This window comes from Ictalurus furcatus, chromosome 20, assembly GCF_023375685.1.
Source record: "Ictalurus furcatus strain D&B chromosome 20, Billie_1.0, whole genome shotgun sequence".
NCBI classification, from domain to species: Eukaryota; Metazoa; Chordata; class Actinopteri; order Siluriformes; family Ictaluridae; genus Ictalurus; species Ictalurus furcatus.
Genome location: NC_071274.1, coordinates 5,788,918 through 5,802,503, shown reverse-complemented (window position 1 = coordinate 5,802,503; position 13,586 = coordinate 5,788,918). Strand labels below are relative to the sequence as shown.

The 13,586-nt window shown below is 40.4% G+C and overlaps 1 protein-coding gene across 1 annotated transcript in view; it reads right to left on the bottom strand.

Annotated features, from left to right (window-relative positions):
• dock10 (dedicator of cytokinesis 10) overlaps positions 1–12,304 on the bottom strand; it is a 113,043-nt gene extending 100,739 nt beyond the window's left edge. Inside the window, exon 1 of the mRNA XM_053652250.1 lies at positions 11,856–12,304. Coding sequence (XP_053508225.1) covers positions 11,856–11,966 — 111 coding nt within the window. The 5' untranslated portion in view covers positions 11,967–12,304. The remainder of the gene's footprint in view (positions 1–11,855) is intronic.
• Positions 12,305–13,586: the final 1,282 nt, after the last annotated feature.

Sequence of the window (13,586 nt, the reverse complement as noted above, 5' to 3'; positions counted from 1 at the left end):
TTAAAGATGCAAAGAATATTAACTCACTAACCTTCTGGCTATATATTACAGATCCCTGTGGGTTTCCAAATCACACTAGATCAAACACCCCACTCTGACAAAGCACAAGGAGCTTATAAGCACTAATGAAAAGAAAATGAAACATGTCCATGGTGTAATTCCATATTATTAAAATCATTTAATAGTCCAGAAGTGATAAAAAGGCTTTTTTATTTTATTTATTTTTTTATATAGCTTTTTCACCATTTCATTTCAGGTTTATAGGAGTATAGGACGGAGAGTGCATTTTAGTCAGGAACTGCTTGCAGGCAGTGGCAATCATGGAAACATAGGTGGATGGTGTCATTTAAGGCGATTCTGCAAAAAATAATATGGTAATAAAACGGTAAAAAAAAAAAACCCATAACAGTACATTTTCAAAAGAACAAGACAAATTCTTATCAGGGAGGCTGCCAAGAAACCTGCAGCAACAATAAAAGGAGCAGAAGAACTATCTGGCACGTAGGATTTCTCATATTCTTCATGTATGGGAAAAAAACAAACATCCAAGCCCAACTAGATCACCCCAAACCATGTGGCAAAATGTCTTATGGTCTTTTTAATTCTTAAAAAGATTATGTCTGGCACAAAAAGAAGATATAAAGCACGGTGGTGGCAGCATCATTCTATACAGGCTGCTTCTCTTCAGCTGAGAATCGAGGCTCTGGTTAATATAGAGGGAATTATGGATAGCGCCAAATATTAATCTATTCTGGACGCTAAACTGCAGGACACTGCTAGACACTTGCATTTTAGGCGATTAACAGTAAAAAAAACCCCAAAAAAAACAAAAAGAAAACATAGTACTATTTTTATGCTGATTTGCTGCAAAGGGTTTGAATGCGATAAACCTGTCAGGGGAGCAGAAAAGACCAACGTATGTAATCACTTTTTAATTATCATCATCAACATTAACATTATTTGTTAAGTGTTAGGTCAATTTTTTTTCTCTGCTTTTTTTCTCTTTCATTCCGTTTTGGCCAAAGATTTTCAGTGACATCTCTAATAAATATAGTCAGCTGTGACATATACTGATAGCTTTTATTTCATATTTACATATAAACTCAAAACGAGAGCCCAGTCGAGAGTACGTGAGATGGGGGAAGGGGGTGGAGTTTCCTGGAAAGAGGAAAAACAGACTGCTCTTTTGGTGTATTTTGAGTGATGACTCATATTAGCGTACCCCAATGTTAAAAAAAAATGATGTAAATGCCACTGGAGGTCATGGTAGTGTAAAGTCATGTAGAGACGATTAAAATCATTATATAAGATATGCTTAATAGTGAGTAGAAGGTTGTGAGATCAAATCCCAGAACTGCCAGAGAAGGTTGAGCTAGAGCCTTAATCCTCAACTACTCGGCATTATGACTGTGTTCGGCCTCCTTTGTGAGTCATTTTGCACAGAAAACAATTCAGTAATGACTCTAAATGACTGTAAATGCACGTTATTGAGTGAACAGAGATTTACGATGGCCGTGTTCTAATGCTCTCTGAAGTCCTATTTAAAGATTTGAACAAAGCTTGCGTGTGGTGAACTACCACATAATGCAGTCTGCAGAGCTTCATTTCTCATTACTGGCAGTATAATACATCGCACTTCATTAGATTACTTGTAATCTATTTAAGCTTGGAACACTGCTGTTCATTTTGCATTTCCTTCAGGAACATCACCACGGGGTGAAAGGTTCCTCTCCTCAATAGAGTGCGTCTATTTGTGTATGCAGACAAATCACGAAGGTGCTGACGGGTACATATCCTCAGGAGAATACTACGTCCACGGCAAAATAAACATTAACCACAGGATCTAATTCAGAGAAACGTGACTGAACAAAAAAAAAACCAAGGGAAGACATAGACAGTCAAAATGATCAGAAAACGTCTCGTAGATCATGGCTGCAGAAATAGAAAAGCAAATGAAAACCTTGAGCGGTGGATGGTATAACCCAGGCTGACCCTGTTCTAAATGATGATGGGGTGCCGTGTGTGTGTGCGTGCATGTGTTTGTGTGTGTGTTTTAGGGAGGAGGGGTGCACTGAGGTCTGTGAGACTCTTTTGTAGCTTTTTGTAGCTTTTGGCTCTCTCTGGTCATCATTCAGAAAACGAAGTCAGCAATGAAGAAACAGCAATAGACAGAACATGCAAACATGGACGAGAGAGACCATATGTAAACTGGATTGTATGCATGTCCTTGTGAAATGAAGGCAATGAAAGGAGAAGAAGAAAAGAAAAGAAAAGAAAAAGAAATTCCTACAGGTTTGCATTCCAACCCCCATAACACACTAAAACACAACAAAAACCCCCCTAAATATAACCTCACTGAATGACCTTTGACCCTTGCATGTGCTCCCTTATGGCACGGAGGCTTGATGTTTGGAGGAGCACATACGCACACAACCTAGATGAAGGATGTATTTTATTGTTCGCTTTAAGCCACTTTCATAATATGATTATAACAGTAGTCTAATATTATACATACGTGGTCTTTTATCAACACTTTTAGTCTGTGAAAAAACTTACAAAGGGAAAAGAACATGTATAAGGTGTATTACTGAAACACACAAAACCTTTACTGGACAATATACAACATACTATAGCGAAATGTAAATGAATAATTACTATTCTGTATTAATGTAATAAATCCTGACAAAGCCACTAATTAAGAAGTAAGGTATAAAACACTTGAGGCATTTTATTATAGGACAACAGGGTACTATGATGCATCTCAACACAAAGCGGTGTTATCGTTTTCCAATTAAAGCATATTCTGCATCATACTTTTTTATAATATACATCTATTTAATCACTGACCTGCTGGCTATACACTACAGATCCCTGGGGGTTTCCAAACCACACTAGATTAAACCACGCCCCACCCCCCACCCCCGCTCTGAGAAAGCACAAGGAGTTTATAAGCACTAATGAAAAGTAAATGGAAAGTGCTCGTGATATGATTTCATATTTTATCCTGGCTCATCTAGGTAATAGTGCAGCTTATATAAGTCGACAGCAAAATGGATTTAATATGCTGACGGAAAGAGAGGGGTAGTGAGAAGGCACAAATATACTGTAACAATAAAATTTATATGCAGCGCGATGCTTTTACAGCAACCAGAGAAATGGCTGAACTAGCTTACTTCCTGTACGCTTCTTATACCACAGTGATTCGCCAACAAAAACTAATTTATTAATGTATGACAGATCATACTTTTTATTGATTTATAGTTATGACTAGCATTGTGGAATGAAACAAGTTAGTTTCTTTGATCACTTATGTTATAGCAGCTATAAACAGTCATTCAACTCATCAGCCTTTAAATTGGAAGTCAATAAATGCTTTGCATACGTCTGTTACCAAGCACTGGCATTGGAGACTCCTTCCAAAAATGCTAAATCTGAACATCTCACAGAAAACTTCACTACATCAACAGTTACACGTTTTCAATATATTTATGTGGAGCGTCGGCCATACAATTCCCTGTGTATGTTGTTACTATAAAAACATTAACATATTAGAACAACTGTTGATTTAAACCTTTGCCTTAAAGCTACTACCAGTGCTACTGTTCTAGAAAATTAATGAACGCTTTCTGACCGATCCGAATCGAGAATTCAACAGCGCTGTGGTATAATAACAAATGAATCTAACCATTTAGCTCATAATATTGCAATTAGGTAATATCAATTATGTAAGAATTGTGACTGTAGCTAATAAGAGCTGGAAAAGCATCAAAAAGCTTACAAGCAAAAGCAAAAAACAACAAAATTATGCTATACTGTAGCAAGGCGTCACGGAGACTGGAACAAAACAAAGGGAAGAAAACCAATGTGACTTTTTCTTAAACACAGATTTTTTTCGGGGGGTAATAATAGTGGCATACTTCCTGAGTCTGACCTACAGCCAAAACATACACGTGCAAATCTCCAGTCATTCAGGGTCTCAGTATTCACATTCCCATTATGGCTTGGTCGATTGGGCAGAAAGCCAGGTAGAGCCACAGGAAGCGGGCACGCATGGTCGAGCAGAGTCACCGCCACGCTTGGCAGGGATAATGCATGTAATATTTCTGTCTGTAAATCCCTATGCACATTTTCCTCCACAGCAAGGGGAAAATGAGTATTTATGATAAAATGTTATAATATAGTAAGAGTTAGGCTGTACTGGAAGCATCTACTACTACTTCTTGACCAAACATCCCATCCATGGCCATCTACGCAAAGTCCCACATCTCAGAATCTATCCTGGCATGCAGAGATCATCCATGTTAATTCTAAAAATAGATATATTTCTATTGTCTTATTCTGCTGACTAGCTTACAAGCACTATTCATCTCATTCTACTTAGACAGTTAAGACAAACTTAGCTATAGATATAGAAATAACTTGCTAATTAGATTCAATATCATTATTCCAAACTGTTTACCAGTTTATAAGATTAAGTATTTTTAAGAAGAAATGTAGCTAATTAGCCATACTACTTCATCCCCTTCACTCTGAGATTTATATATATGTATATATATATATATATATATATATATATATATATATATATATGTATAATTTTTTTTAAAGATATTTTTATGCCTCTTGCAGCAGATATTAGACTTAGTTTTACTCCACTACAGTACAATACTGTTCAGCAATAGATTGTTTATGTTTGTGTTTCTGAGGGGGGATGTTAACATAAGTAAGAAGTCCAGTCCATAATTAAGGCCATTTTCATGTGTTTTTTGTTTCTTTTTTTTTTCTTCTTTTGATCACATTGTTTTAACAAATAAATATTTGTATTGTGTCCCCAGATTTTTTGCAGGTAATAGTTATAGCTATAAAAATGTTGAGCAGTGCACCTTTAAGCCTATATAAACCTACTTGTGAGTAGTCTCGCTTCACTAGAGAGTATGGTAGGTTTCGGCAATAAACATGACCAAGAATAGCCTATTTTAATAACAAGAAACAATTCCACCGGCACGATAGATGGCCAATCATGAACCTTTTCCCATAGCCTATCAGCAAACATGTGTGAGAAGAACGTTTTCTCCCCACGTCCTGCGTCAAACAAAACTCTTTGAAACATTTTCAACATTCTGTGAACATTTTTCAATGTTACTCTAAAAATCAGTCCCTACAGGATTTTGTTTTTTTTGTGATTTTTGCGGCCAAAAAGTTTTTTTTTTGTTTTTTTTCCCCAGAAACTACTTGCATTGCCGGCAATGCAATAGAACGAAATAGTTTCGCATGGTCTTTCGCAGTGATGTTTGTTGGTAAATGAGACCGTTTAGCTAGACTCGTGTCCGTATATCATGTATCGAAGAGGGCTTTGGCTGAATGCACGTTGTGATGATGTCACATGACACATCTTGCCCCAAATCTGCAGAAAATCTGTGGTCATTTTGAAAAACTGCAAGCTCCACAGTCTTTGCTTGACTCTGTGTTCATTTCTGCGATCGCAAAATCACGAAATCCTGGAGGGAACTGAAAATATTATGTCACAGGATTTTAACATATTTTTTTTCCCCATTGGAAACCAGCACACACACACACACACACACACACACACACACACAGATGTGTAGAAAGCCAATCAGATTGCAACCTTCAAAATCCTGAAGGCTGGAAAAGTGCAGAAAACATAGCAGATGCTCTATACCCCTGTGGCTGAGACTCATTTCTGTGTACCTAAAAGCATCTTTCTCTGTGTATTCAGAGCACTTGAGAGCTAGTATATGCTAAAGGCAGTAAGCATACATACATACATGCATTTAAATCCAAGGCTCAAAAGAAATACTAAAAAAAGACTTTCTTACACAGCCTAAGAAGCACTGAGACACACTAAACAACTAATAAACGTGATGTAGAGGACGAAGGAGGCGAATTTGAGGCTGTTTACATGGCCATGATTTCCATGGCTCACTGCCTCATGCCTGCATTAATATTCAGATCACAGCCTCTGTTCACTCATAAATATGCTGGGTGGAGGGGTTACTGTTATCACACACACACACACACACACACACACTAACACACACACAAGTTAGTTTCTCTATTCTGTTGCACATCTGCGAAAGGACTTTTCTCCATTTATTCTGATTGAAGGTCTGGAGAACATTCCAGAAAATTCAAAGGCTGGGCACAGAGAGAGGATGTTCGGTTGGTTACATGCGGAAGCTGTGATTGGGAAGAGGTAAATAAAAGCCACTGGCTGGTGGACACACACAAACACACACACACACCCCCTGTGGAAACGGGCATTAACCCAAAACATCATTTTGACGGATCTGACTGTGTCCAGGCTTCAGGTCAGTGGGAGACTCATTCAGACTCGCACAGACCACAGACGCTGTCCAAGAGAAAGCGGAAACCAAAGAATATCTTGTATTTCAAAATGACGTGCTTCTCATGACTCTCTGACACGTTTTAGACTGCTCAATAACGTGCTCCCTGTTTATGCAAAGACTCCAATCCATTTAATGGATCTCATTTTACACAAGAAGCCAAATAACCAAACGGAGATTTCTCCAGTTCTCCATCAGCTTTCTTACTGTCGACATAGTTAAACACCAGTTCAAAAACCATTCTCATGGTTGTCATGGAGAATTTACACTTTGTCTAAGTTTGTGTGCATTTATGAGGAAATATTTAAGCAAATACTACCAGACAAGCCGTCCTAGAAATCCAAAAAAGCTCAAGAAACTCCAAAAACTCCAAACATTTAATCGAATACACTAGTTATTCCTGAGTTAACAAATAAAGCAACAGTTATGCTGGCAATTTTCCATGTAATGGCATATTTCCGTGTCAGAAAACTTAAAGAAATGGCTTTACATCTAACTGTTACAAAGTGCTGACACTGGAGACTCCTTCCAAAAGACATTAACAATAAACACCTCTTTACAGAAAACCTCACCACATCAACAATTACAGATATTATTATTAACCCGTTTATGTGGAGCATCTCTGTGTAAGCTGTTACCATAGAAACAGTGCCATATATCATAATTATTAATTAATATAATCTCAATTCTCAAATACAACAATAAAATGAAAAGCGACAGACCGAAAGCTCTGAACCTGTCACCAAACGAACAATTTATTCACACCTAAACACACTGGTGACCCACTGACACCAATCGGATCTGCTTAAGGAAGCTTAAATCCTCCCTGACGAGGAGGGTTGACCTCCGCTTGTAAATCACCACAGGAGTGGGACCTGCTCATGCAGATGCAAAATGCAAGCCTAAGTCCACACATGCTGTAAGAAGGTTTCACGTTGTTTTGTCTTGCATTTATACAGTATCACAACCATGAATGTGTAGTAACATAACCTTAAAAGTACAACAAATGAAAATAGAATAAAATTCCCCTCCCACTCTACATAGATAAGTTACATACAGGCAACTAAGTTGGGTTTTCCCCCGTGCTGTTCTCTACAGCGGGTCAGAACAACATGGCTCTGGGTGTGTGACAGATGCAGACGTTCACCAGTGACACACTTCTGCCAACAGTCCCATTGAAACGCTGATAATAAACCCGGGAATAGATGAACACTCCGAGCGCCAGTCAATGCCACTTAACTGTGAGACAGAGAAGGATGGAAAGAGTGAGAGAGAGTGAGAGGATCAAAGCAAACATTCAAGCGAGCAAACCACCTCAAAGCATGGAGAGCAGGAGAGATCTGTGCAAAACCAGTAATTACCCCGAGGTCAAGGATGCACTCAATTAGGCTACAGTATGAATGGCATTTCTGTTTTGGCATCATAACAACACTGGAATGTACATTTCACTCGACATTGCTTTTCTTTGTTCTAAATGACAGTTTACAATTCACATCGCAAGCTGCAAAATCCCCAATCTGAGTCCATAGTAAAATGTTAGAACGTAGCAAAAATATTGAAAACAGCCATTCTGGGTTTAAGGAAAACGTTATAACCCCTAACATGGTGTGAAGTGTGTAACCGGGACATGACGCAGTGTGTGGCAGACAGCGGTGTCCTACAGTAACACTGCAAACATGTTAAATACACCCACATGTAGACATCCACTGTGTGTGCAGAGGGAAATGACTGAAATGACTGAATTATCACTGCTGACGCACTATAACTAAATCATTAGCTCGCTATCAGCAATTCTGTCTCAACAAAGATAGATAGATAGATAGATAGATAGATAGATAGATAGACAGATAGATAGACAAGGTGTGAAAAGGATAGACAGATATATGGACAGTGAGACAGATGAACAGGCAGGCAGGCAGGCAGGCAGGCAGACAGACAGACAGACAGATAGAATGTGCGAAAAAGATAGACCGAGAGATGGACAATGAGACAGGCAAACAGGCAGATAGACATACAGTGAGGGAAAGAAGTATTTGATCCCCTGCTGATTTTGTACGTTTGCCCACTGACAAAGAAATGATCAGTCTATAATTTTAATGGTAGGTTTATTTGAACAGTGAGAGACAGAATAACAACAAGAAAATCCAGAAAAACGCATGTCAAAAATGTTATAAATTGATTTGCATTTTAATGAGGGAAAAAAGTATTTGACCCCCTCTCAATCAGAAAGATTTCTGGCTCCCAGGTGTCTTTTATACAAGTAACGAGCTGAGATTAGGAGCACACTCTTAAAGGGAGTGCTCCTAATCTCAGCTTGTTACCTGTATAAAAGACACCTGTCCACAGAAGCAATCAATCAATCAGATTCCAAACTCTCCACCATGGCCAAGACCAAAGAGCTCTCCAAGGATGTCAGGGACAAGATTGTAGACCTACACAAGTCTGGAATGGGCTACAAGACCATTGCCAAGCAGCTTGGTGAGAAGGTGACAACAGTTGGTGCGATTATTCGCAAATGGAAGAAACACAAAAGAACTGTCAATCTCCCTCGGCCTGGGGCTCCATGCAAGATCTCACCTCGTGGAGTTGCAATGATCATGACAACAGTGAGGAATCAGCCCAGAACTACACGGGAGGATCTTGTCAATGATCTCAAGGCAGCTGGGACCATAGTCACCAAGAAAACAATTGGTAACACACTACGCCGTGAAGGACTGAAATCCTGCAGCGCCCGCAAGGTCCGCTGCTCAAGAAAGCACATATACATGCCCGTCTGAAGTTTGCCAATGAACATCTGAATGATTCTGAGGACAACTAGGTGAAAGTGTTGTGGTCAGATCAGACCAAAATGGAGCTCTTTGGCATCAACTCAACTCGCCGAGTTTGGAGGAGGAATGCTGCCTATGACCCCAAGAACACCATCCCCACCGTCAAACATGGAGGTGGAAACATTATGCTTCGGGGGTGCTTTTCTGCTTAGGGGACAGGACAACTTCACCGCATCAACGGGACGATGGACGGGGCCATGTACCGTCAAATCTTGGGTGAGAACCTCCTTCCCTCAGCCAGGGCATTGAAAATGGGTCGTGGATGGGTATTCCAGCATGACAATGACCCAAAACACACGGCCAAGGCAACAAAGGAGTGGCTCAAGAAGAAGTACATTAAGGTCCTGGAGTGGCCTAGCCAGTCTCCAGACCTTAATCCCATAGAAAATCTGTGGAGGGAGCTGAAGGTTCGAGTTGCCAAACGTCAGCCTCGAAACCTTAATGACTTGGAAAAGATCTGCAAAGAGGAGTGGGACAAAATCCCTCCTGAGATGTGTGCAAACCTGGTGGCCAACTACAAGAAACGTCTGACCTCTGCGATTGCCAACAAGGGTTTTGCCACCAAGTACTAAGTCATGTTTTGCAGAGGGGTCAAATACTTATTTTCCTCATTAAAATGCAAATCAATTTATAACATTTTTGACATGCGTTTTTCTGGATTTCTTTGGTATTTTTCTGTCTCTCACTGTTCAAATAAATCTACCATTAAAATTATAGACTGATCATTTCTTTGTCAGTGGGCAAACGTACAAAATCAGCAGGGGATCAAATACTTTTTTCCCTCACTGTATAGACAGATGGATGGATTGATAGATAGATAGATAGAAGGTGTGAAAAGGATAGATAGATATATGGACAGTGAGACAGGCAGGCAGGCAGACAGACAGACAGACAGACAGACAGACAGACAGATAGATAGATTTAATTTGAAAGAGATATGCATACAGACAGCAACAGAACAGACTGACAGGCAAACAGAAAGATAGAGATATACAAGCAAACAAATAAGACAGACATACTTATGCACAGACAGGTAGAAAAATGGACAGACAGACAGACAGACAGACAGACAGACATACACACCATTCCGAAAGAGACATAAAGACAGAAACAGAGCAGAATAATAGCCAGGTAGAGAGACAGAGATGGACAGGCAAACAAATAAGTCAATATATACTGACTCATGGATAGATAGACAGACAGACAGACAGACAGACAGATAGATAGATAGACAGACAGACAGACAGATAGATAGATAGATAGATAGATAGATAGACAGACAGATAGACAGACAGATAGGTTTCCCGCAAAAATCTTTCAATTATTATCCTTTGCACGATACACAACAGTGCAGACAGCAGTACCACACACACACACACACACACACACACACACTCATGCAGCATGTGAAATTGTTTCAAAGCGTCTAAATGAACGCACCGTGCTGTATCTCTGCAGCAGGGAAGATGGTTGTGTGGTGCACTAGTGTAAAGCTGCCAGCGTCCAGTCGCAGCGTGTACTGGTGTAGACTGGTGTACATTATACTGGTGCATATTGGTGCGTAATTGTGTGTATTAGTGTATACTGGTGTGTATTAGTGTATACTGGTGTGTGCCGGTGTGTATACTGGTATGTATTAGTGTATACTGGTGTGTGTTAATATGTATACTGGTGTGTATTAGTGTATACTGGTGTGTGTTGGTGTGTATACTGGTGTGTATTAGTGTATACTGGTGTGTGTTGATGTGTATACTGGTGTATGTTGATGTGTATACTGGTGTGTATTAGTGTATACTGGTTTGTGCCGGTGTGTATACTGGTGTGTGTTGGTGTGTCCCGGTGTGAATAATGGTGTATGTTGATGTGTATACTGGTGTGTATTAGTGTATACTGGTGTGTATTGGTGTGTGTTGGTGTGTATACTGGTGTGTATTAGTGTATACTGGTGTGTGCCGGTGTGTGTACTGGTGTGTGTTGATGTATATACTGGTGTGTGCCGGTGTGTATACTGGTGTGTGTTGGTGTGTATACTGGTGTGTGTTGATATGTATACTGGTGTGTGTTGATGTGTATACTGGTGTGTGTTGATGTGTATACTGGTGTGTATTAGTGTTTACTGGTGTGTGCCGGTGTGTATACTGGTGTGTGTTGATGTGTATACTGGTGTGTGTTGATGTGTATACTGGTGTGTGTTGGTGTGTATACTGTTGTGTATTAGTGTATACTGGTGTGTGTTAGTGTGTGTTGGTGTGTATACTGGTGTGTGTTAGTGTGTATACTGGTGTGTGTTAGTGTGTGTTGGTGTGTATACTGGTGTGTGTTAGTGTGTGTTGGTGTGTATACTGGTGTGTGTTAGTGTGTGTTGGTGTGTATACTGGTGTGTATACTGGTGTGTGCCGGTGTGTATACTGGTGTGTGCCGGTGTGTATACTGGTGTGTGTTAGTGTGTGTTGGTGTGTGTTAGTGTGTGTTGGTGTGTATACTGGTGTGTGTTAGTGTGTGTTGGTGTGTGTTAGTGTGTGCCGGTGTGTATACTGGTGTGTGTTAGTGTGTGTTGGTATGTATACTGGTGTGTATAGTGGTGTGTGCCGGTGTGTATACTGGTGTGTGCCGGTGTGTATACTGGTGTGTGCCGGTGTGCCGATGGAGCGCAGTTTACCGTGAGAGCAGAAATCCTCACCGCACTGGACGCTGTTTGGCGGATCTCGGCCGCGCTGCCGGGTTTCAGCAGGTTCTTGGTGAATCTCCGGGTCGATGATTCCGCTGCCATTTGTTCATCAGCGACAAATCCGACAAATGATCTCAGATTTTTAAAAAACAACAATTTAAAAACACAAAAAATCCCTTATGATAAAAAAAAATCACGTTAACGCAAGCGACTGCTGTTCCAGACAGCGACAGCGCGCGCGCGCCTCTCTCTCTCTCTCTCTCTCTCTCTCTCTGCGGGCAGGGCTCTGCTCTGTTCATCTGTTCATTCAGCAGCTAAATCATCTACGACAGGGCAGATTCAGCTAGATTGAATTAAATGCCCTGATATGTGTGCTGTTTACTCGCCATAACTGTGTGTTTATTATAATGGTTTATTCTGTACACTAACAGATTCATCAGTGTTATCAGTGCACGTGCTTAAAATGGACTTTCAAGCGTTATAAATAAACGTAATGTTCAAAATTCAAGAGAATTCAGTCTTGCTCTGGAATAAACATCTTTTTTCTTGCGCTTAAGTGAAAATTGCTTTGGAAAATATTGTCATATAGCGCCCTCTGCTGGTAACTCCCTATAGCAGCACATAGTGTGTGTGTGTGCGTGTATGAGAGAGAGAGAGAGAGAGAGACCAGTAAGACTCTGTGTGTGTCTGTGTGTGTGTGTCTGTGTGTGTGTGTGTGTGTGTCTGTGTGTGTGTGTGTGTGGTACTTTGTCGCCATCGTGTGCTAACGCTACCAAATAATATACACTCACTGAGCACTTTATTAGGAACACTATACTAATTCTGGGTAGGGCCTCCATTTGCTCTCAAACCAGCCTCAGTTCTTCATGCCATGGATTCCACAAGATGTTGGAAACATTCCTTTGAGATTCTGGTCCACGCTGACATGATTGCATCATGAAGTTCCTCCAGCTTTCTCAGGTGTGAGTCTCCGGTTCTACCATGTCCCAAAGGTGTTCTACTGGATTCAGATCCGGTGACTGGGAAGGCCACTGAAGAACACTGAACTCATTGTCATGTTCATGAAAACAGTTTGAGATGACTTTTGCTTTGTGACAAGGTGCATTAGCATGCTGGAATTAGCTATTAGAAGATGGGTAAACAGTGGCCATGAAGTACTTTTTTATTTCTTGTGTAAAAAAAAAAAAAAAAAAAAAAACCTGCAACAAGGAAACCTAGAAAACCAGTACTAGGCACGGAATTTGGACCACTTTAATAAATGTACATTTGATCAAATTTGAATCTCTTAGTAGAAGAATTATAGACAAATTTCTGATTTACCACTATGATCATGAGTTTTCAACATAGTCAGTCATAGTCATGGCGCTCTTACAATTCCAGTGTGTTTGGAAATATACAATATATCCTTAATGTACATATAGCAGGGGTATGGTGGAACCTCTGGGGTTGGGGATTTGAATCCCACCTCCGCCCTGTGTGCATGGAGCTTGCATGATCTCCCCGTGCTTTGCGGTGTCTTATAGATACTCTGGCTTCCTCCACCAGTCCAAACACATGTGTTGTAGGCTGATTGGCATTTCTAAATTGTCCATAGTGTGTGAATGCGTGTGTGATTGTGCCCTGCAATGGGTTGGCACCCTGTCCAGGGTGTCCCTGTCTTGTGCCCTGAGGCTTCAGGCTCCCCTTTGTAGGAAAAGCGGTAAATGGTAAATGGTCTGCACT